General features: G+C 45.0%; 2 protein-coding genes across 2 annotated transcripts in view; both read right to left on the bottom strand.

Annotated features, from left to right (window-relative positions):
- The window catches only part of ZNF621 (zinc finger protein 621), a 16,429-nt gene extending 3,322 nt beyond the window's left edge, over positions 1-13,107 (bottom strand). The window contains exons 1-2 of the mRNA XM_007447345.1: positions 13,084-13,107; positions 194-320 (exon numbers count right to left, since the gene is read on the bottom strand). Of these exons, the coding sequence (XP_007447407.1) occupies positions 194-320; positions 13,084-13,107 (151 nt within the window). The remainder of the gene's footprint in view (positions 1-193; positions 321-13,083) is intronic.
- Positions 13,108-18,905: 5,798 nt separating this feature from the next.
- Positions 18,906-24,878, bottom strand: ZNF620 (zinc finger protein 620). The gene is given in 5 exon segments (XM_007447347.1): positions 18,906-19,217; positions 19,219-19,666; positions 19,668-19,908; positions 22,723-22,896; positions 24,818-24,878. Coding segments are annotated over 5 exon segments (1,236 nt in total).
- Between the last annotated feature and the right edge of the window lie 514 nt (positions 24,879-25,392).

The raw sequence follows: 25,392 nt of genomic DNA, 5'->3' as shown, positions 1-25,392 counted from the left end.
CGCTCTTCCCTGGGAAGTAATGAAGTCCAATTTCAAAGCCAAAGGAAACCTGGGATTTCCCCACTCAGCATTTCCAAAGGCTGATGAGTGCAGAACTCCCCTCTGGAGCCATCAAACCTAAGGACTACTAGAATCCCCAAGATATCTGAGAAGACGTGAAACTATCACAGAGGGCCACTGAGAGAGACCTTACCCAGGGAAGCCACATTTGCATAATTCTCCAGCATCACCTCCCTGTACAGGGCCTTCTGCACAGGCTCCAGGCTGGCCCACTGGTTCTGGGTAAAGTACACAGCCACATCCTCAAAGGTCACTGGCTCCTGAACCTGCTGAAGCCTTGAGCCAGGGCCAGAAGGGGGCAGTCTGAGCTGCAGGGAAGAGATGGACCTGCCAGGGTCTGTGACTCTGAGCCCCCTGGAAGGTTTGCTCTATGGACAAGAGCATTCAGCACCCCAGCCAGAGGCCAGCCCTCAGCCAGTGTTCCCACCTCCAAACTCTGAACACCAATGCTCTCCCACCTACTCAGCTCTGGGGCTCCAAACTGTCATCCTAACCTCATAACTTGGCATCTGGGGCTCTCCTGCCTGGTAACTGCATCAACCCCTATGTTCATTTCTCCACTGATCTGTCCCTCTAGCGCCTGCTGCCCTCATGTACTCTTAACCTGTCACCTAATTTTCTGTACACCAACCACTCTCTCTGTCTTCCCTCAGCTGAAGTACATATGCATGGCCACATGTACTCCCTGCCCCAGCTTCTCCTGGCCTTCCCCAACAGCTTCCACTATGCGCAGAGGAGCCACCCCTTAGGAATAGTCCCAGTGCAGCTACATGTAAAAAAGTGAAGTTAGAACATTCTTTAACACCATACACAAAAATAAACTCAAAATGGATTAAAGACATAAATGTAAGACCAGATACTATAAAACTCTTAGAGGAAAACATAGGCAGAACACTCTCTGACATAAATCACAGCAAGATCTTTTCTGATCGCCTCCTAAAGTAATGGAAATAAAAACAAAAATAAACAAATGAGACCTAACTAAACTCAAAAGCTTTTGCACAGCAAAGGAAACCATAAACAAAACAAAAAGACAACCCACAGAATGGGAGAAAATATTTGCAAACGATGTGACCAACAAGGGATTAATCTCCAAAATTTACAAACAGCTCATGAAACTCAATGTTAAAAAAATAAACAACCCAATCCAAAAATGGACAAAAGACCTAAATAGACATTTCTCCAAAGAAGACATGTGCCAAGAGGCACATGAAAAGATGCTCAGCACCTCTGATTATTAGAGAAACGCAAATCAATACTACAATGAGATTCACCTCACACCAATCAGAATGGCCATTAACAAAAAACCTACTAACAATAAATGCTGGAGAGAGTGTGGAAAGAAAGGAATCCACTACACTGCTGGTGGGAATGTAAATTGGTAACAGCCACTATGGAGAACAGTATGGAGGTTCCTTAAAAAACTAAAAATAGAGCTACCATATGACCCAGCAATGCCACTCCTGGGCATATATCTGGAGAAAAACATGGTTCGAAAGGACACATGCACCCCAATGTTCACTGCAGCACTGTTTACAATAGCCAAGACATGGAAGCAACCTAAATGTCCATTGAGAGAAGAATGAATAAAGATGATGTGGTACATATATACAATGGAATATTACTCAGCCATTAAAAAGAATGAAATAGTGCCATTTGCAGCAACATGGATGGACCTGGAGATTATCATACTAAGTGAAGTAAGTTAGACAGAGAAAGCCAAATACCATATGATATTGCTTATATGCAGAATCTAAAAAAAAGAAAAAAAAGATACAAATTAACTTATTTACAAAACAGAAACAGACTCACAGACTTAGAGAAAGAACTTATGGTTACCAGGGGACTGGCGGTGGGGGGAAGGGATGGATTGGGAGTTTGGGATTGACATGTACAAACTGCTATATTTAAAACAGATATCCAACAAGGACCCAATGTATAGCACAGGGAACTCTGCTCAATATTCTGTAATAACCTAAATGGGAAAAGAATTTGAAAAGATACTTGTATATGTATAACAGAATCACTTTGCTGTACACCTGAAACTAAACAACATTGTTAATCATCTATACTCCATAATAAAATAAAAATTAGGAAGCATCAGGAAGAGGGTGGTGTGGGAAGACGCAGAGTTTGCCTCTCCCCACAACTAGGGCACCTGCCAGACGCTGGTGGGGGACCCCGATGCCCAAGGAGATGGGAATAAGCCCCAAGTGAACCGGTAGGATGTGGGGGGACTGAGGGGGGAGGAGAAGTGGAGGCTGGATAGGACCGGTGGCCCTGAAGGGTGGCTGAGAGGCGGGAGGGGTTCCCATGACTGGTGGGACCCTCAGGGGCTCGGATCATGGGGAGCACACCCAGCGTTTCCCCTGCCCAGTCTCCAGGACCAGAGGAGCAAGAGAGGAGTGGAGGGTGTTTGCACCACCCACTCAGGCCTACGGAGACTGCTAAGTGCCCAGGCTGATCCCCCAGGCCTCGAAAGCCCACTCCAGGCCGCATGGGTCCTGGGGAGGGAGACCGGGGAGAACAGGAGAGGCAGGCAGGAGGGGCCCTCCGGGACTGGAGGAGCAGGAGAGGAGTGAGGGCGTTTGCCCTGCCCACTCGGGCCCAGGATGCCTGCTGAGTTCCCAAGTGGGGTTACCCACCCTCTGAAACCAGAGATGGGGGGTACGCCTGGGCCCCTTCTGTTCTGTTGAGCCTAAGCCACACCCCCCACACCCGTCAGGGCCTTTTCCAGCCCTGTGGGTCCTAAGCACAGGCCCTGCCCACCACTCAAACCTCGCCCCTGCTTAGGCCATGCCTTCCAGAGCCAAGGCCTTTTCCACCTTTTTTTTTTTCCCTCCTCCTTGTTTTTACTATTATGGTTCTGTTTTACCTTCTGGTTGTTGTTTCATCTATATTTTTATTTTTATATTTTTTCTAACATATCTGTTAGTTTCCTAGTTTAATTTTATTTTGTTACTGCTCTCCTTTTTCTTTTTTCTGTTTTTTTTGCACCACCCTGCACGGCTTGTGGGATCTTGGTTCACGAGCTGGGGGTCGGGCTGAAGCTCCTGCGGTGGGAGCTCTGAGTCTGAACCACTGGGCTAACAGAGAACCTCAGACTCCAGGGAATAGTCATCAATCGCAGTGAGGTCTCCCAGAGGTCCTCATCTTGGCACCAAGACCCAGCTCTACCTAACAGCCTACAAACTCCAGTTTTGGAAGCCTCAGGCCAAACAACCAGTGAGACAGGAACACAATCCCACTCACAAAAAGAAAAAGGAGATGGCAAAAAAATATGTCACACATGAAGGAACAAGGTAAAAACCTACAAGATCAAATAAATGAAGAGGAAATAGGCAATCTACCTGAAAAAGAATTCAGAGTAATGATAGTAAAGATGATCCAGAATCTCGGAAATAGAATGGAGGCAAGGACTGAGAAAATACAAGAACTGTTTAACAAAGATCTAGAACAACTAAAGAACAAACAAACAGAGATGAACAACACAATAACTGAAATGAAAAATACACTAAAAGGAATCAATAACAGAATAACTGAGGCAGAAGAATGAATAAGTGAGCTGGAAGACAAAATGGTGGAAATAAACTGCTGAGGAGCAGAATAAAGAAAAAAGAATGAAAAGAATTGAAGACAGTCTCAGAGACCTCTGGGACAACACTAAACACACCAACATTCGAATTACAGGGGTCCCAGAAGAAGAAGAAAAAAGAAAGGGTCTGAGAAAATATTTGAAGAGATTATAGTCAAAAACTTCCCTAACATGGGAAAGGAAATAGTCACCCAAGTCCAGGAAGCACAGAGTCCCATACAGAATAAACCCTAGGAAAAATACACCAAGACACATATTAATCAAACTAACAAAAATTAAATTCAAAGAAAAGTAAAAGCAGCAAGGGAAAAGCAACAAATAACATACAAGGGAATCCCCATAAGGTTATCAAGTGATTTTTCAGCAGAAATTCTGCAGACCAGAAGACAGTGGCACGATAAACTTAAAGTGATGAAAGAGAAAAATCTACAACCAAGATTACTCTACCCAGCAAGGAACTCATTCAGATTCGACAGAGAAATCAAAAGTTTTTCAGACAAGCAAAAGCTAAGAGAATTCAGTACCACCAAACCAGCTTTACAACAAATGCTAAAGAAACTTCTCTAGGTGGGAAACACAAGAGAAGAAAAAGACCCACAGGATAGAAAGCCCAGAGTTAAGCCCACGCACATATGGTCACCTAATTTATGACACAGGAGGCAAGAACATACAATGGAGAAAAGACAGCCTCCTCAATAAGTGGTGCTCGGAAAACTGGACAGCTACATGTCAAAGAATGAAATTAGGACACTCCCTAACACCATACATAACAATAAACTCCAAATGGATTAAAGACCTAAATGCAAGACCGGACACTATAAAACTCTTAGAGGAAAACATAGGAAAAACACTCTGCCATAAACCACAGCAAGATCTTTTTTGACCCACCTCCTAGAGTAATGGAAAGAAAAACAAAAATAAACAAAATGGGACCTAATTAAACTTAAAAGGTTTTGCACAGGGCTTCCCTGGTGGCGCAGTGGTGGAGAGTCCACCTGCCGATGCAGGGGTTATGGGTTCGTGCCCCGGTCCAGGAAGATCCCACATACCGCGCGGAGCGGCTGGGCCCTGAGCCATGGCCGCTGAGCCTGCGCGTCCGGAGCCTGTTGCTCCGCAACAGGAGAGGCCGCACAGTGAGAGGCCCGTGTACCGCAAAAAAAAAAAAGGTTTTGCACAGCAAAGGAACCCATAAACAAGATGAAAAGACAACCCTCCAAATGGGAGAAAATATTTGCAAATGAAACAATGGACAAAGGATTAATCTCCAAAATATACAAACAGCTCATGGAGCTCAATATCAAAAAAAAAAAACAATTCAATTAAAAAATTGGCAGAAGACCTAAGTAGATATTTCACCAAAGAAGACATACAGATGGCCTAGAGACACATGAAAAGATGCTCAACATCACTAATTATTAGAGAAATGCAAATCAAAACTCCAATGAGGTATCACCTCATACTGGTCAGAATGGCCATTAACAAAAAATCTAGAAACAATAAATGCTGGAAAGGATGTGGTGAAAAGAGAACCCTCCTTCACTGTTGGTGGGAATGTAAATTGATACATTTACAATATCAATATCATACATATGGAGAACAGTATGGAGGTTCCTTATAAAACTAAAAATAGAACTACCATATGCACCAGCAATCCCACTACTGGGCATATACCCTGAGAAAACCATAATTCAAAAAGAGACATGCATCACAATGTTCACTGCAGCACTATTTACAATAGCCAGGAGATAGAACCAACCTAAATGTACATCAACAGATGAGTGGATAAAGAATATGTGGCACATATATACAATGGAATATTACTCAGCCATAAAAAGGAACAAAATTGAGTTATTTGTAGTGAGACAGACGGACCTAGAGGCTGTCATACAGAGTGAAGAAAGTCAGAAGGAGAAAAACAAATACCGTATGCTAACATATATGGATCTAAAAAAAAAATGGTACTGATGAACCTAGTGGCAGGGCACAATAAAGACATAGACATAGAGAATGGACTTGAGGACATGGCTGGGGAGGGGGAAGCTAGGACAAAGTGAGAGTAGCACTGACATATATACACTACCAAATGTAAAACAGCTAGCTAGTGGGAAGCAGCCACATAGCACAGGGAGATCTGCTCGGTGCTTTGTGATAACCTAGAGGGGTGGGATAGGGAGGGTGGAAGGGAGGCTCAAGAGGGAGGGGATATGGGGATATATGTATGCATACGGCTGATTCACTTTGTTGTACAACAGAAACTAACACAGTACTGTGAAGCAATTATACTCCAATAAAGGTATATTTAAAAAAAAAAAGAAATAGTCCTAGTATTTTACAAATTTCTTTTTATACCTTCTTACCTTATCAGAAAGCTAGCTCTCTTGAAGGAAACCTGCGGCCTGCCCATTGTGGCCCCTCCTCCGAACCACCTGTCTTCAAAGAAGGCTGGCCATGTGCTATCTCTGGGCACAGACATGTCCCCCTGTCTTGAGCTCCATCCCACCTGCCAAAGTGTGCCCCCTCTGTCTCCCTTGGGCCACCTCCATCTTCCCAAGAGTGAAGGGAACTCATATTTGTGGATTAGCCCTTAGGCATCAGGCTCCTGGGTGGGTACTTTTTTGTGTTTTTAATATATCTATTTTACTTTATTTATTCATTCATTCATTCATTCATTCATTCATTTTTGGCTGCATCGGGTCTTTGTTGCCGTGTGCGGGCTTTCTCTAGTTGCGGTGAGCAGGGGCTACTCTTTGTTGCGGTGCACGGGCTTCTCATTGTGGTGGCTTCTCTTATTGTGGAGCACAGACTCTAGGCACACGGGCTTCAGTAGTTGTGGCACGTGGGCTCAGGAGTTGTGGCTTGCGGGCTCTAGAGTGCAGGCTCAGTAGTTGTGGCGCACGGACTTAGGTGCTCCGTGGCATGTGGGATCTTCCCGGACCAGTGCTCGAACCCGTGTCCCCTGCACTGGCAGGTGGACTCTTAATCACTGCGCCACCAGGAAGCCCCATTGGGTGGGTACTTTTAAATCTTGTCTTTGGGACTTCCCTGGTGGTCTAGTGGTTAAGACTTCGCCTTCCAATGCAGTGGGTGTGGGTTCAATCCCTGGTCAGGGAGCTAAAATCCAACATGCCTCGTGGCCAAAAAACCAAAAACATAAAACAGAAGCAATACTGGAAAAAATTCAATAATGACTTTAAAAATGGTCCACATCAAAAAAATCTTGTCTTTCATTTACTCTTTACAACATATATATGAAGTCAGAGTTGTTACTCCCAGTTTCAAAGGATGAAACTAAGATTCAGAAAAATTCATTACTTTGCCCAAGATCACATAGCCAGGAAGTGACACAGCTGGGACTTCAACCCAAACCTGTCAAACAGCAAACCTGGGCTCTTCCCACATAGCATGCTGCCTCCGACATGGGGCTCATGAACTTCTCCGAACACATAGCTAACCCCTGAACCTCATCATAACCTGGTGTTGCCCCATCTTTGGAGCACATCTTTTCAAACCCAACTACCAAAATTACCTATCAAGCCATCTTTACTGTGCTCCCTCCAGTCCACGTGGGGCCCCTCCCCCAATCTACACTGAGGGATCAGCTATTTCAAAACCGCACACACCATCCTAGGAGCCAGAGCCTCTGCATCTTCCATGAGATGTAGGAGCAGTTTCAAACGGAGTCCACTGGCTACCTTCTCTGCTTCTACAGACAGCACAGTGCAGGCCACAGAGACTGGTCTCAGCCTGGAGGGGTTTCCTGCCTTCTGCACCTTCTCACCTTCATGACCCCACAGATGATTCCGTCTCCTAGGAGATTCTCACCACCCTATGCAGTCAACCTTGTTCTTTTCAGCCCAATGAAAAGGAAGACACCTACCCACAGGGGCTCAGCTAAGCCCCTTACTCTTTGAGTGTCCCAGTCTCTCCTGGCAGCCTGTGCACTGGAGTCAGCAGAGGGGACAGGGAGAAGGGAATGCTCTCACAACTGCTCCTGGGGGAAGCAGGGAAGAAACATACCCCAAGCATAAATGCTGGCAACTTAAACTGCTCCCAGCCACTCTACTGGCGCTACACTCAGGTCCTTCTGAGGGGGTCCTTTGCAAACAAGAACTAAGGAACTCAGTTCAAAAGGAGACGTTGAGAGAAGAACAAATTTAGAAACTTCTCAAAGGGAGAGTTGACCCTTAAGCTGGGCAATGATGAGGCTCAAAGGGCCCCCCAAATAACTTGAGCCCCAAATCCAAACATCAGACAGAACCATGATGTCCTGTGAGTAACCACTGCTTCAATAACAAGGCATTAAAGGGCTTCTGAGGACAGCGACCACAGGCTCACAGGTAAACCAAAGTTCACCTCTGCGTGCAGCAAGTCAAACCTCACTCCCTCACATCTTCAGAGCTGTTCTCACAACTTTCTCCACCCAGTACCATCTTCCTCCCCAAACTGTTCTTCCCATCTGCTGTCAAATAACCCCAGGTTTCATGAGTCCAAAAAAATGCCTATTATTAAAGGAGAACTTTTTTCAAGACAGTTAGGTTGTTGATACATTCTTCTTCCTCCTATGGATGGTCCCCATGTACCTCAACTTATTTTAATTTTCTCCACAGTATTTTTCATCATCTGACAAATTATACTTTTATTGTCTATCTCCCCCCACCAGGTTGTAAGTCATGAGGCAAGGATTCTGTTTTGTTCATTACTGGTTTACTAGCGCACAGTACATTTGCCTGGCAGATGTAAGATGATTAATATGAATTTGCTGACAGAATTCATTTCAAAAATGGTTTGATCACCAATAAAAATTTTTACACTTATGAAGGTCAGAAAACAACAGCAAATACCACCTTAAGAGTGAAGAGCCAGAGCACATCCACTAAAGTTGATGGTTGATAATTTACCACGCACTGAGGTTCTACTTTCTGTGAAAGACTGGAGGAGGAGCATAAATATAGGAAAGAAACATAAACATCTTTGCTTGCAGATGAAATAGCTATCTGCCTAAAAAATATCCAAGACGCAGGAGAATAAACAAAAAACATTTAAAACTGACAAAATAGGGCTTCCCTGGTGGCACAGTGGTTGAGAGTCCACCTGCCGATGCAGGGGACACAGGTTCGTGCCCCAGTCCGGGAAGATCCCACATGCCACGGAGCAGCTGGGCCCGTGAGCCTTGGCCGCTGAGCCTGCACGTCCAGAGCCTGTGATCCGCTCCTTTCTTCAAGCTATTTAGGAAAAAGGCAAAAATCTATCTTGAGGAAAATCTGATGATCCTCAACCATTCTAAGGCCAACAGTGATATGTAGAAAAAAAAAAAAAAAAAAAAAAAAAAAACTGACAAAATAATTCATTAAGTTGGCTAGATATAGGATAAGTGAACAAAAATGATTAGCTTTCCTAAATACCACCATAAACAATTAGAAGACAAAAAAAGAGAAAATAAGATGCCATTCATATGAAAATAGCTAAGAACCGACCTAACAAAAACCTGCAAAACCAAGACAAGAAAACTAAATGTTTATTAAAATAAATAAAAGAGGAACTGAATAAATTGAAACATACAGTGTTTCTGAATGGGAAAAATCAAACTTGTAAAGAAGTCGATTACCCCAATTTTGCCTATGAATTCAAAACAATCCACTTCCCCACCAAAAAATCAATGAGATTTATACAGGGGTAGGGGATCATTTAGAGTAATCTGAAAAAAGTAAGTGTGAAAGACTAGCTGAGAAGGTGTTGAAGGAAATACATTTTTGAAAGAAATGATGAGGGGGAATTAAACCCTACCTTAAAAGGACAATACTTCAAGAAAACAAGACTACAAGCCATAGATAGTGAGAAAATATTTTAAAAGACATAATAAAGGACTATTATCCCAAGTATATAGAGAACTCTTAAAACTCAATAAGAAAATGAACAACCCGATTCAAAAAATGGGCAAAAGACCTGAACAGATACCTCACCAAAGAAGTTATACAGATGGCAAACAGGTATATGAAAAGATGCTATACAACAGCGGTCCCTAGCCTTTTTGGCACCAGGGACCAGTTTCATGGAAGACAATTTTTCCACGGACTGGACGGGGGTGTTGGGGGGTGGTTCAGGCGGTAATGCAAGCGATGGAGAGCGGCCGATGAAGCTTCGCTTGATCGCCGCTTACCTTCTGCTGGGCAGCCTGGTTCCTAACAGGACCAGTCCAGTACCGGTCCTTGGCCTCGGGGTTGGGGACCCCTGCTCTAAAACATATGTCTTCAGGCAAATGCAAATTAAATCAGTGAGATACCACTACACATCCATTAGAATGGCCAAAATCCAAAACACTGACAATACCAAATGCTGGCAAGGATGTGGAGCAACACAAACGCTCATTCATTGCTGGCAGGAATACAAACTGGTGTGGCCACTCTGGAAGACGTTTAACAGCTTCTTACAAAACTAAACATACTCTTACCATATGATCCAGCAATCAAGCTCCTTGGTATCTTCCCAATGAGTTGAAAACTTACGTCCACACAAAAACCTGCACAAGGATGTTTATAGCAGCTTTATTCATAATTGCCAAAACTTGGAAGCAACCAAGATGTCCTTCAGTAGGTGAATGGAGAAATAAACTGGTACAATCAGTCAATGGAATATTACTCAGCACTAAAACGAAATAAGCTATCAAGCCATGAAAAGTCACACAAGACCTTAAATGAATACTGCTAAGTGAACAAAACCAAAATGAAAAGGTATGATACCAACTACACAACATTCTGGAAAAGGCAAAAAGATCAATAGTTGCCAGGAAGGGAGGGCAGAACACAGAGGATTTTTAGAGCCTGTGAAGAGGCTCTGTATGATACTACAATAATAGATACATATCATTACACATTTGTAACCCACAGAATGTACAACACCAAGAGTGAACCCTGGGCTTCCCTGGTAGCACAGTGGTTAAGAATCCACCTGCCAATGTAGGGGACATGGGTTCGAGCCCTGGCCAGGAAGATCTCGCATGCCGTGGAGCAACTAAGCCCGTGCACCACAACTACTGAGCCTGCGCTCTAGAGCCCACGAGCCACAACTACTGAAGGCCGCATGCCACAACTACTGAAGCTTGTGCTCCTACAGCCTGTGCTCCAAAACAAGAGAAGCCTCTGCAATGAGAAGGCCTCGCACTTCAACAAAGAGTAGCCCCCACTCACTGCAACTAGAGAAAGCCCACATGCAGCAATGAAGACCCAACGCAGCCAAAGAATAAATTAAATAAATAAACTAAATCTACTAAAAAAAAAAGAGTGAACTCTAATGCAAGCTACGGACTTTATGTGACTGTGATGTGTCAATGTAGATCATCAATTGTAACTAATGTACCACTCTGATAATGATGGAGGCTCAGCATGTATGGAGCCAGGAAGCATATGGGGACTCTGTGCTTTTTGCTCAATTTTGCTATGAACCTAAAACTTCTCTACAAAAATAAAGTCTACTAAAAAAGAAAGGGAAAGGGGCAGGGACAGCAATACTTAATCTCCTACCTGGACTGCAATATCATCCTGACTCACACTCTTCTGCAATCAATGCACCACTACGGGCTGAAAACCCTTTTAATATATAAATCCAACCCTTTCAACTCCCCTGCTTAAAATCCTTTAGTGTCTTCCTACTGAACCCAGAATAGAAACCAAAGTCTTCACAGTGACCTCCAAGCCATGTGCCTAGTTGTCCCACCTCACAACGAACTACTTCCTCTGGCCTCTCCCTGTCTCCAGAGTACACCCGCCTTTCTCTCCCAGCCCAGGGCCGATGCATTTGCTGTCCTCTCTGGAAGGCTCTTCTTTACTTCTTTCTCCAGTAGTTTCCAAGACTATTTCTACCTCATCCTTGAGGTCTCAACGTCATGTGACCACCTCCACGAGGGCTTTCCTGACCACTACCTTCAAAGGTTGCTTCTTTGGGGCTTCTCAAATTTGAGAAGGTGCGTAAGAATCACCTGGAGAACTTGTTACAACAGATTCCTGACCCCACTTACCCTCCTCACCAATCTGACTCCGAGTCTAGGGTGGGACTAACAATTTGCAGTTCTAATGAGCACCCAGGTGATCCTGATGCTGCCCACCTATGGACCACACTTTTAAGAAGCACTGTACTTTAGCAACAGGTAATTATGGTAACATTTGTTTTTGGTAAAAGTACCCTCCATGAGAAAAGGGAACCTGTCTGCATTATTCAGTACTATGCACCTAGCATTTAGAAAGCACATATGGAAAAAACAACGTTGGCCTCTCTGGGATACATCTACTACTTGTGGAGCAATCTCTTCAATAAAGAATTTCTCTGGGGCTTCCCTGGTGGCACAGTGGTTAAGAATCTGCCTGCCGGGGCTCCCCTGGTGGCGCAGTGGTTGAGAATCTGCCTGCTAATGCAGGGAACACGGGTTCGAGCCCTGGTCTGGGAAGATCCCACATGCCACGGAGCAACTGGGCCCGTGAGCCACAACTACTGAGCCTGCGCATCTGGAGCCTGTGCTCCGCAACAAGAGAGGCCACGAGAGTGAGAGGCCCGCGCACCGCGATGAAGAGTGGCCCCCGCTTGCCACAACTAGAGAAAGCCCTCGCACAGAAACGAAGACCCAACACAGCCATAAATAAATAAATAAAGCAAACTGTCAACAAGTAAAAATAAACACAATTATTTAAAAAACCCTGATTTTTTTAATAAAAAAAAGAATCTGCCTGCCAATGCAGGGGACACGGGTTCGAGCCCTGGTCCGGTAAGATCCCACATGCCGCGGAGCAGCTGGGCCCGTGCGCCACAACTACTGAGCCTGCGCTCTAGAGCCTGTGAGCCACAACTACTGAGCCCACGTGCCACAACTACTGAAGCCCGCACACCTAGAGCCCACGCTTCGCAACAAGAGAAGCCACCGCAATGAGAAGCCCATGCACGGCAACGAAGAGCAGCCCCCGCTCAATGCGACTAAAGAAAGCCCGCACACAGCAACGAAGACCCAACTCAGCCAAAAATAAATAATTTATTTATTAATTTTTTAAAAAAAGAATTTCTCTGATCTCGGCAGGCAACCTTTTTTTTTTTTTAAATCCCACATTCCTAATTTATCCCCCACCCCCAACTCATTTCCCCTTTGGTAAGGCTGTTTCCTATATCTGTCCTGGCAACTTTTATTTGTAGAACATGATCTGGATTTCCACATTCAGGGGGAACTTCTTGGCTTGGGTCCCCCTTTTTCCACTTAAACCTATTCATCCAAACTCATCACTCTGTACACACAAGACTCTTATTTCCTCCACCACGTATTTACAACCATAGCCCTGGGGATGGACTCAAGAGGGAAACCATAGCCTGGCCAAGTTAGGCCTTCTTGATCCTTTCCTGATTACCTGATAGCTAATGTGATTTTTAAAAGACTGAAAAGAAGCTCAGCTCACCTGAGGCCAAGTGATTTGGAGCATGGCTGATGTTCCCTGGCTCCGTGCACTGTCTTCTGGGTTTGGAAGAGCAAGAACCTTAAAAGCTAAAAGAAGAGCCATGAGTGCAATAGTCCCTGTGCTACGTCACCCACAGCAGCCTACAGTCTTCCGTCTTTTCCTTTCGAGCACTGGCAAGAGACTCTATCAGCCCCGCTCTGGCTGATCACCCCAAACCCTCATGAATTGCACTGCCTGGTCCTCGGGACAATCCACCACCTGCCTGCTCTGCCCAAGAGCGTTCCGGGGCCCATTCACATTGAGCGGACCTAGGGATCCAAGACGAATCCTGTCCCTACAGTGCTGGGTCTGAACAAACAAAAACCTAAAAAAGCGCTTAGAGGGAACATGACATTGACCCCAAAAAGGGTGCCTTTGGAGAAGGGAGACGGGGGTAACTGGATCTGGATTGAGCTAAAATACTCAAGTGTTCCAGTGGGTGATGATGACAGGAGACCCCAACGGGCTCTCCACCCAAGGAAGCAGGAGACCGCAAATATCAGAAACTTCGGTACCGGGCACGGGAGGCAGTTGGGCCAACTTCTTTAGGACAAAAAAGAGGATCACGCCTCGGTGGGCAAGGGACTGGACCAAGGCTCTAGGAGGCCCCGCAGCCACCTCGGCGGTTTCTGCGAGGCCCAGACACCCGAGCACCGGGTCAGAGAGGCGAGTTCAGGGGCGGGGTGCTGACGAATCGCTAAGGAAAGCGAGGACGCTGGCACGAAGAACTCGCCTGAACCGAGCCTGTTCCCCTCAGAACCCCAAGAGATGAGCCTCCGAAAGCCGATACGGAACCGAGCACGGACGTCCAGCACCCCTCTAGGCCGCCCGGAAGCGGCCCATCTCGGTGGTCCCCGCGGCGCGGCCTCACGTGACCCTAGGGGCGGGGATAAGGGCGGGCTCTTGCCCGTGACGTCATTTGAGGGCGCCGCACCGCAGTGCTAGCGGCCGGTGCCTCCGCCCCTGTGCTTCAACCGCTGAGCCGACTGAGGGTGGGCTGTGAGGGCGCTGATGCCACCTTGCTCTACTCAGATCTCGGCCTCTAGACCTAGGTGGGGCCCCAGTTAACCGACTGCCCCATCAGCTGTCGGCCGCCCTTATTCCCTGGGTCACCTGGAGCCTGGGCTCTGCAGGTGTGGGGAGAATGGCTTCTGTTGTGTCATCTCCTAGAGGCCCACGCCAGGCATCCTGCTTGGGTTCTAGGCTGGGCAGCCCTTAGGAGAACCATGGTTCCCATCTACCTGTTTATTTTGTTTTGTTTTGTTTTTTGCGGTACACGGGCCTCTCACTGTTGTGGCCTCTCCCGTTGCGGAGCACAGGCTCCGACTTGCAGGCTCAGCGGCCATGGCTCACGGGCTTAGCCGCTGCGCGGCATGTGGGATCTTCCCGGACCGGGGCACGAACCTGTGTCCCCTGCATCGGCAGGCGGACTCTCAACCACTGTGCCACCAGGGAAACCCCCATCTACCCTTTTAAAGCCCTCTCCCTTCCTAGGACCTAGGCGTGTGTGGGACCTTTTAGGGCAGATTCATTTAACAACCAAAATAACAGTGACTAAGGTTGCCAGGCATCCTGTATATACAAGTCCTATATTAAATGATTTTGTCCTGTATTGACTTTGGCAGGACGCCCTAAATGTCCTGTGTTTAGCTTTTTTCAATAGAGTACAAAAATTCTGTAGTTGACAGCTATTCCGCCTAGTTAACTGGCAAGTAACTTAAATTTCAACACTGGCTGAAAAAAACAATCATACCTCCACAAATGAAGGTGTGGATAATCCCTTACAGTCTCTCTGGCAGGTTTGTCTGAGGAAAGGAAAGGGCGGGCGGGGGGAGCGGCGGCTTATAATTGAAACATTAAAAGGACTGTTTTTCAGATTCAAGAAACGAAAAGACTATTCTTTGACCAAAGTTCCAAGCCACGAACGAGTAATTGCCCTTAAGAACAAGTAAATGCCGTTAATTTACATAACTTCGGGTCAACACACATGCTCTGAAAATCAGCCAATGACAGTGACAGTCTCACTTTGGTGACCCCTGCAACTATGCTTCTGAGAGTTATCAAATCAATGGCAGCCCCAATCTTCAGAACATGAGCCAATCAGTGACAAATGCCCTTGAAAGCTAGCCAATCAATGACAGTCCTACCCACTGGACAACAGCTAATTAGCAAATGCCTCACTACAGTGACGATGCTTCTGAAAATCAATGAGTCAACAGTAGCCTTACTTTAGTGACCACTTCTTGCCAGTATGGTTGCCAACATGAACAGACTTTTTCTTTGACAACTGATAGGTCTACTGAACACAGTTCCATATATATGGTTCCTACTCACCAAGCACTTCAGAGCTAAAAGGGGAAATTGGCGTCCCACTGATAGGAGATAGAATGACCCTAGATATCTGTATATATGACTCTATCCCAGGAGTTACTTACTATACAGTAAAAATTACAAGATATTGCTGAAATTAATAAAAATCTAAATGAAGAGATTTACCATGTTTACAAAAGAGTCTATATAATTAAGATGTCAATTATACCAAAATTGATCTATAGATTCAATACAATCTCAATCAAAATCCCAGGATATATTTTGTAGAAATTGACAAACTGATTCTGACATTCATATGGAAATGCAAAGGACCTGGAAATGCCAAAACAACAGAAAACAAAGTAGGAGGACTAACAATATATGACTTCGATACTTAGAAAAACTATAGTAATTAATGCAGTGTGTTAATGGCAACAAGATGGACAAACAGATCAACAAACAGGAACAAAACAGAATCTAGAACTAGACCCTCACATATATGGACAATGGTGCTACAACAAGTTACCCATTTGGGAAGGAAGGGAGCATGAGAGACAGGGAGGAAGGAACTTGGATCCATACCTCATGCCCTATACAAAGTTTAACTGAACATAGATGACAGAACTAAATGTAAAATCTAAAACTATAAAACTCCTAGAAGGAAGAATAGGAAAAAGCCTTTGTAAAATTGGGCAAGGCAAAGATTTCTTTAAAATGCCACTAAAAGCACAATCCATAAAGGAACAAACTGATAAATTAGACCCCATCAACATCAAAAGCTTCTGCTCTTCAAAAGATATTGTTAAGAGAATGAAAAGACAGACCACAGGCTGGGAGAAAATGTTTGGAAATCACATATATGAAAAAGGACCTGTATCTATAATATATAAAAGCTTCTCAAAGATCAATAAAAAGAAGAGCCAGTAAAAACATAGGCAAAAGACAAGTAAGCACATGAAAACATGCTCAACATCAATAGTCATTAGGGAAAGCAAATTAAAACCTTAATGAGATAGCATTACACACTTATTATAATAGCTAAAATTTAAAATGTTAACAATATCAAGTGTAGGCAAAGATGTATTAGAAATGGAACTCTCACACAATGCTGGTAGGAAGGTAAAGTGGCACAACTTCTTGGTAGAACAATCTGAAGATACTCAAAAAGTTAAATATACACATACCTTATAACTCAGCCGTTCCACTTCTGGTGTTTACCTAAGAGAAATAAAAGTGTACATCCTTACAAAGACTTGAACACAAATGTTCACAGCAGCTTTATTTGTAATAGCCAAAAACTGGAAATAACCCAAACGCCCAAGAGGTGAATGGACAAATAGATGGTGGTATATCAATAGTAGAATACTACTCAGCAATAGAAAGGAATGAACCACTGATATTATGCAACATGGATGAATCTCAAAATAATTATACTGAGTGGAGTTCCCTTAAGGTTTAGTGGTTAGGATTTGGCAAAAAAAAAAATTATGCTGAGAAAGACACCAGACCAAAAAGAATACATACAAGGTGTTAACATTTGTATAAAATCCTAGAAAAGGAAAGCTAATCCAAAGTGACAGAAGGAATTCCCTGGATGTCTGGTGGTTAGGACTCCACGCTTTCACTGCCAAGGGCCCAAGTTCAATCCCTGGTCATGGAACTAAGATCCCACAAGCCGCAAGGCACAGCCAAAACAAAAACAAAAACAAAACAAAAACAAAAAAAACCTACAGTGACAGAAAGCAGATCAGTGGTTGCTTGGGGAGAGCCAAGAGGGAGGGATTACAAGCGAAGTTTTGGGTGTTATGGCTATGTTTATTATCTTGATTGTGGTTATTGTTTCACTGGTATATACATGATAAAAACTTATCAACGACATTATGATAATAATACTTTTGTTTATTATGCTCCAGTCACAGTTCTAACTACTTCTATGTGTATTAATGCAGTTAATCCTCAGCACAATCCTGTGAGGTAGACGATCATCCCGATTTTACAGATAAGAAAATTAGTGCAGTTTCCGTAACTTAACCAAGGTCACACGCCTGGGTTCATACCAAAGTTGGCCTGGCTCCGAATGATTAACCACTACCCTCTGCTTCCTGCAGTAGGCAAAGTCAAGCTGTCTGCACGAGTGGATGCTACAACAGAACATATTTACTTCTCTTGTAACCGTAGGTAACAGAAAATAATGGCTCCTTCCAGATCATAAAAAATAACCAGATGAAATTGCAAGGGAACGTTTGCTGATGGGAGGTCACTTGGAACAGTAATGAGATAGACAAATTTAAGACAAATAGGGCCTTGCATCTCATTCAAAGGGTACAAACACCCCATTTTTTCAAAGGCATAGACTGCAACTGGGTTGCAGAGTAAGAAGTAGTGAGGGTGGGCACTGTACCCAAGGTAGGTCTCTGGAAGTCTGCACCCTATTAGGACTGTCCTTCCAAGATGCAGACGGCTCCACACAGATAGGGCCCCTCTGTTTTTGTGTTTAAGAGACTTCCAATATACAGATTTTAATAGAGGGTCCACATAGCTTGCCTTTTCTTAACACTTGTTTAGGGTTGCACATCTGAGAAAGGATGCAGGGGAGATAAAATTTTAAGAGGTACAAGGTCTGAAATATCTTTATTCTATACTCACGCTTGAGGGTATAAAATTCTGGCGGAAATCATTTCCCTTAGAATGTCAAAGGCATACACCATTGTCATCTAACTGTCAAGGTTGCTGTTGAGAAATCCAATGCTATTCTTACTCCTGATCTTTTGTTTTCCCTCTCTAGAAACATTTTACCATCTCCTTTTTAAACCTGGTGCTTCGATCATTCACAGTGATGGTCTTTGATATAGGTTTCTCCCCAATCCATCTTGCTGGGCACTTGGTGTATCCTTTCAATCTGGAAACCTTCCTTTGATGTTTTTAAGTTTGGGGGTTTGTTTCTTGTCTTTTCTAACTGTAAAGAGAGTTCATCTTGGGGAAATAAGGGTTAAGAGAACCTGAGGAAAGTTTCATGATGGAAGCTGAGAGTCTAAATTAAACATCTTAGTGGGACAGGGCAGAGGAGCATGCGTTGCAGTTATGCAGAGAGAAGCAGCAGATGTTTAAGAATTAGCACAGTTAGGGACTTCCCTGGTGGTCCAGTGGCTAAGAATCCACCTTCCAACGCAGGAGATGTGGGTTCAATCCCTGGTCAGGGAACAAAGATCCCACATGCCACAGGGCAACTAAGCCTGCGAGCTACAACTAATGAGTCCGCACACTCTGGAGCCCACGCCACAACTAGAGAGAAGCTGGTGTGACACAACGAAAGATCCTGCATGCTGCAATTAAGACCCCATGCAGCCATAAATAAATAAATAAATAAATAAATAGAATTAGCACAGTTCAGAAAAGGCAGTGATGACACTGATCAAAAGCATGAAGATGGGGAGAAACAAGAAGAGGCACTGTAAGCTTAGCTGTGGAGAGTGCTACTCTTGGATCGATGTCTTCTGCACGTGGAGTTTCTGATGCAGGATGAACCTTCCACACCAGCTAAAGGTTTTCCCACACACCTTACACTCGTAAGGTTTCTCACCAGTGTGGACACGCTCATGCTAAACCAGGGTGATTTTCTGATTGAAGGCCTTCCCACGCTCCTTACATTCAAAAGGTTTCTCCCCAGTGTGGATCCGCTGATGCTGAGTTAGGGCTGTGTTGGAGCTTAATCATTTCCCACACTCCTTACATTCACAGGGTTTCTCCCCAGTGTGCATTCGCTGATGGAGGATGAAACTTGAGCTAACAGCTGGAAGTTTTCCAACATTCGTCGCACTCATGGAGCTTAGCTCCAGTGTGGAACCTCTGGTGCTGGAGGAAGACGGGGCTGCAGCTGAAGGCCTTGCCACACTCCCGACACTCATAGGGCTTTTCTCCAGTGTGGATTCTCTGATGCTGAATCAAGGCCATATCTGAACTGAGACCTTTCCCACATTCTTTACATTTAAATGGTTTCTTCCCTGTGTGGATTACCTGATGCTGGATAAGTAAGGAATTATATCTGAAGTATTTTCCGCATTCTTTGCATTCAAAAGACTTTTCACCAGTGTGACATCTCTGATGTCTGTGGAAGTCTGCCATCCGAATGAAGCATCTGTCACATTTTCCACACTTGTAAGATAGCTGACCGCTAGAAATTGTCTGATTTGTAGTGAGTTGTGTGCTAACACTAATGTATTTTCCCAGTTTCTCACTTCTCCCCACTCTCCACAGCACATGCCTCCTGATGCCTGGTTGACCCATCTGTGAAATCTCTCCTTTTTGACTTTGTCATCTTAACCATCCCGTGGCCGTGTTGTTCTAGGTGACTCCTGAAGCCAAGGTGCTGGGGAACATTCCCTGGCAGCCCTCCTAATGTCAGTCCATGGAACTCTGCTTCTTTGGAAATGTGTTCTTTTGGCGTTGATTCTTCCTTGTCAGTTCTGGTCTCCCAGCCTGATATCATAAAAAGAAAATACAAGTGTCAGCCCCCAATATCACAAAAAGAAAATATTTATGCTAAAGAGGGAATAGGATCAAGTGGTTCTGATTTGCCCTGAGTAAGGGGCTATTTTCCAATATGTACACCAAATGATCAAAGACCACCACACAGCAGAGCCCCACAAGTGGAACTCTGTGAAAGAGGCCAGGGAGGCCAGCGAGGCCAGCAGCGTTCCCGTAAAGAGCGTGAAGACTGGAAAACAGCAGTCTGTTAACTAGGGCAGAAGGACCAATTGCTGTCTCCCAAGTGGATCGGATGGATCAGTGCAGATGTAAAGAAGTGATGAATGGAGAGCCCGAGGTGAGAGAAAGACTGCTGAGAGTGGAGAAGCGGCAGTCGAGCAGCTCAAGTCCTGCAAAACGTCCCACGGGCTGAAATTCCGTAAGAACTGCTTATTTTTTTAAATGTTATCCATGTCATAATCTTTGAGAGAGACCCAACCTCTGTCATCAAGTTGGCTCTAGTAAAGCAGCAGGCTCCTATGCAGTGGCTGAGGGGACCACGCAGGGCAAACACCACAGCATCCAGAAGGAAGGGGAAGACGTGCAGGCTTGCCTCTAAAAGAAAAGAGCACTGGACATGTGAAGAACCCTTCCAAGAATGGACATCAGTCCTAGAGACAACCACATAACGATCGTTGTCCTTTTTCCTAAAACTCTATACAGGATGTATATATAGTCTAACACAACAATATGAAATGTGAAATCCTAAACTAACTAAAAAAGAAAAACTAATATAATCATCAGCACTGGGCCAGAGAAAAACCTCATGTGTTTACAAGCAAACTGTTTAGAAAATATTTTTTAACCCAGACAACCTGCAGTCTTGGGGTCATATCCAGAAAAGCACACAAGGCTGGAGTGGAGAGGCGGTGGGGAGCGATGTGCATTATTTTTTTAAATATTTATTTATTTATTTGGCAGCACCGGGTCTTAGTTGTGGCACGCGGGATCTTGGTTGCAGTGTGCGAGTTCTTTTAGTTGCAGCATGTGGGATGTTTAGTTGTGGCATGCAAACTCTTAGTTGCAGCATGTGGGATCTAGTTCCCTGAGCAGGGATCAAACCCAGGCCCCCTGCATTGGGAGCACGGAGTCTTAGCCACTGGACCACCAGGGAAGTCCTGCGATGTGCATTATTAATGGACATTCTCTGTAAAGAGTCTGAAGAGCACAGGAAATTTTAACAGGCAGAGAATGGGTGAAGCAGAATAACACATGCAAAAAAAAAATATATATATATATATATATATATATATATACTATGTTGTTATTTCTAATTCTCATATCAATACCTCTCAAAATGAGGAAGCCATTCACCTTTAATTTACAAGTTTTGCTTCAAAAGTTCATCTGTTAAAAAATACATATATATATTTTTTTTTTTTTTTAATATTTATTTATTTAGGCAGCACTGGGTCTTAGTTGAGGCACGGGGGATCTTTATTGCGTCATGCAGACTTCTTAGTTGCAGCATGCGGACTCTTAATTGTGGCATGCATGCGGGATCTAGTTCCCCGACCAGGGGTCTAACAGAGGCCCCCTGCATTGGGAGTGTGGAGTCTTACCCACTGGATCACCAGGGAGGTATCCATATATTTTTAAGTGTCCATGGAGGGAAGATGAAACAAGAATGGCAGGATATAGGTGGACTGTTGAGGTGAGGGGTACACTGGGTGCATCTGGCTGGTGTCTGCATATGTGTGAAAATTTCCATTATAAAAATAAATTTTTAATATTTGTTAAGTTAGTGTTTGGGAACACATACTTCAATTTCCCATACAAATAATGTACCCTGTGCATACGTAGATTGCCAGACAGGCCCCCAGAAGTCTATTTTCCTCATAAGGTGGCTGACATCCTCATCTTTGCAAAAACAAACTGATGGAGAAATAAAATGTTTCCACATGACAGGGATGATAAGAGCTGCTCAGACAGTGTCCCTTGGCAGGTGGTGAGGTGGAGAGGCAAATGTGAACACGCGAAGAAATCTTGCAGCCACACCCTTCTTGGAAGAGAATGGCCCTTCCTCACTTGAGGGAGGCAACCACTATAAATGCAGAACATCACATGTAACGATTCCAGAGGAATGAAAACAGTCTCACAAGAGAAGAAACACTCTGTGCATACTGAAATGTGAAAACAAGAAAGCAGGCTAAGCAAAAAAGGTAGGGTCTCATACTCACCTGGACAGACTCCTCTGAGGGCCTCCCTGCCCATGTGTTCCCAGGGATGGAGGCCCCATGTCAGTTCCCCTCACTCCAGCTGAGAGACCAGAACAGGTCTGGTGAACGAAAAAGCTTCCCAGGGAGAAAGAAACAGGAAAACAAAGGTAGAGGGAATCATGAAGCAGGGTCACCTCTCAGCCCTCTTTTTCACCAGTGAGCCAGGTGGGGAGAAACAAAGTGAAGTCAGCCTGTGCATCTTAGAGGACAGAAAATTCCCACAGAGCAGGGCAGAGTCTTGGAATAATCTTCTACTCAAGTTCCAAATATTCAGAGAACTTGAAGACAGAGGCAAAGGCTCTGGTGAGCTCCTGACAGCTCTTCATTTCCCCCCATGCATGGGGCAGAGTCCCTCCCAGGGTTAGAGGATAGTGATTTCAAAACCTGGGAACCCAGAGCTCTCCCAACCCAGTAGCCTCAGGGGAGCTCAGCCTCCAGAGCAACTGCCCACAAGGGTTATTAGAGACCCCACAAAGTCAAAGGAAGAAAGAAGGCAGGATGCTCAAAGGGCAGAGGCAGAGAAGAGCAGGGAAAAAAGATCTCTCACCCAGGGAAGCCACATTTGCATAATTCTCCAGCATCACCTCCCTGTACAAGGCCCTCTGCGCAGGATCCAGGACGACCCATTCATTCTGGGTGAAGTACACAGCCACATCCTCAAAGGTCACTGGCTCCTGAAACAAGAGGTTCTTGCTCCAGCCCTGTGTGAGGGCAGAGGAGCCTAAGTAAAGGGCAGAGACTCACTGGGGCTGGTGTTATTGCCGAGGACAGCTGTCCAGTGCTCAAGCTCCCTACACCCCTCTCCGCAGGGGCCAGCCCTCAGCCAGCATTGCCCTCATCAGTAGGGGAGCCCCAGACTCACTGTATCCCTTGTGATCATCCCCAGCAAACAGCCCTTCCTTCACCTGCTGATCTCTGTGCCGACTCTGCTGTGTCCTGCTCCGTGTGCCTATGGGTCCCTCTGGCTCCTCTCCCCTACGTGGGTTTTGTGTGAACATGCACAAGGGAAATCTGTATAAACACAGCCCACAGAACTTTTGTACTGATCTCTACTCCCTTCCTAATCCCGCTAAGGTCACTGGAACACAAAGGCCCAACAGGAGAAGAGTCAAATCAGACTAGAGGTATTAACAGAATTTTGAAAGGCGGAAAAAGGATAAATGGTAACTGACACAGAAGAGAAGGGAAAGCTGAATCTTAACTGCTGGTGCAGGAGGAAGCAAACAAAAAGGAGCCTGATTCACACGACAGAACAAAGGATGAGCTCTGGATATTTTTAAAGTGTGAACTGCTTTTTGTAACTTGGTAAAATATTCTTTTTTTTTTTGAGTTTTTATTTATTTAAAAGGAAGTTTTTTGTTTGGGGTTTTTTGTTTTGTTTTGTTTTCTGATTGAAGTATAGTTGATTTATAACTTGGTAACACATTCTGTTTCAAAGCACCAGGGAGGAGAGAGGACCCCCAGAGTATATAGGGAATGAATGAAAAATACCTACACAAAAGCACATCACTGAGAAGCCTCAGAAAGAGACTTAAAAAAAGATCCTAAAGGCTTTCAGAGAAGGAAAACAACACACACATGAAGACTTGGGAGTCAAGATGGCAAAGTAAAAGGAGTCATGTTTTTTAAATGCTGAGGAAAAACTTGCACTTCTTATCTAGATGGATTCAAAGGGAACAGATTTATCCTCCTGCCTGAACCAAAATATGACAAGTTACATAAAACAATGGTTTTCAAGATACTGGGTATCAGGCAATGAAGGACACCAATTCCTGAGAGATGGGAAGCAGAGAGGTGAGCCCTGGGATTCTCCAAAAACACTCCTAGAATTGCTTTATCCAAGCAAAGAATTTTTCAATCTTGTGGACAGAAGTTCAGGGTCTTCCTTGTACGCTGTGATGCAGATTTCCACTTTTTAGTGCATTTCCATTTTTCAGCCCAAACTGCCAAATCTATCCCAATCAATCCCCCACACTCACTTGTTTTTTCCATCCTGATTATGTCTTAGTTTGGGAATTCTGATTTCTCCACTCCCCTTAACTCCTCCCCTTCCCCAAACAGACCCGACAATGACAGATGCACAACGGAAGCCAAGGGCCTGGACCTGGATCTGGATGCAGAGCTGACACCTGCTCTCTTGACATCAAAAGGGTGAGAGGGCAGGGAAGGGGAGCCACAGAGGCTGAAAGGATGCTCGCTCACCGGGCGCCAGGTGATCTGGAGCATGGCAGGTGTCTCTGCTTCACACACTGCCCTCCAGGTCCTGAGATGTGACACTGAAAGGAAAATACAGAGGCACGGGTAAGGGTGATGCTGCCTCGCACCCTGCAGATACCTTCTGTCCGCCTCGGCCCCTTTCCATTCCGCTACCGCCTCACCACAAAGGCAAAGGGTTTGGAGAACCCGGCACTACACCCGGGGAAAGCGAATCTGTTACCCGGACACTGGCACCCGCATCCCAGGAAGCCACTAACCCCGCGCAGTGCAAGCAAAGAGAAAGCATGGGACTGCAGCCAGCCTCTGGGAAAGCTTCCAACAGGTTCAGTGGCAAGTGCGGTAACCGTCTCCCCTCCTCTCTAGGAACATGGGAAGTTTCCCAACTCTGTGTTTCCCTATCGCAGCCGCAGCCGTCCTGTCCCTACTTTGGGAGACGGCAAAGGACAGAGCTGCTGGCCGGAGGCTCGGGTCCCACAGCGCCCCCATTCGGTAACTCCTCCGGGGGATGTAGGCCGGCTGGCTCAAACGACAGAATGGTTTCAATCCTGGGAATTACCCACGGTTCTCTGGCTTTCACTACTTCTGGTTGCCCTTCCAGGTACTGAGGGGACCATTGCTCCACATGTGCCCAAGAGGCCTGGGTTCTGTGGCTACACCAATGTGGGAGGATTGGAAATTGGAAGAGTGGAGCCCATCATACAACTGCCAGATGTGTATGGGTTGAGAGCATAGAGCACCTGGTCCAAAAACCTGGCCGCTGTACCACTTACTATCTGTGGGACCAGCAGCAAGTTGCCTTGCCTGTTTCACTGTTAAATGGGTATGATGGTGGTACCAACCACAAAGGGCTGTTGAAGGATAATAATTAAATGAATTCATGGATTGGCGAAGTGTTTACAGTAGTGCCTGGCACGTAATAAGTGCTTACAAGTTTGTGTTGTTTTTAGAGCTACAAGTGCTGCTTGGGCTCCAATGTGTGGCACAGTGTAGGGAAACAGCT

Source organism: Lipotes vexillifer, unplaced genomic scaffold, assembly GCF_000442215.2.
Source record: "Lipotes vexillifer unplaced genomic scaffold, Lipotes_vexillifer_v1.1 scaffold1134, whole genome shotgun sequence".
In the NCBI taxonomy this organism is placed as follows: domain Eukaryota; kingdom Metazoa; phylum Chordata; class Mammalia; order Artiodactyla; family Lipotidae; genus Lipotes; species Lipotes vexillifer.
Note: the sequence above shows the minus strand (reverse complement) of the source record. Positions and strands in the feature narration are given on the sequence as shown.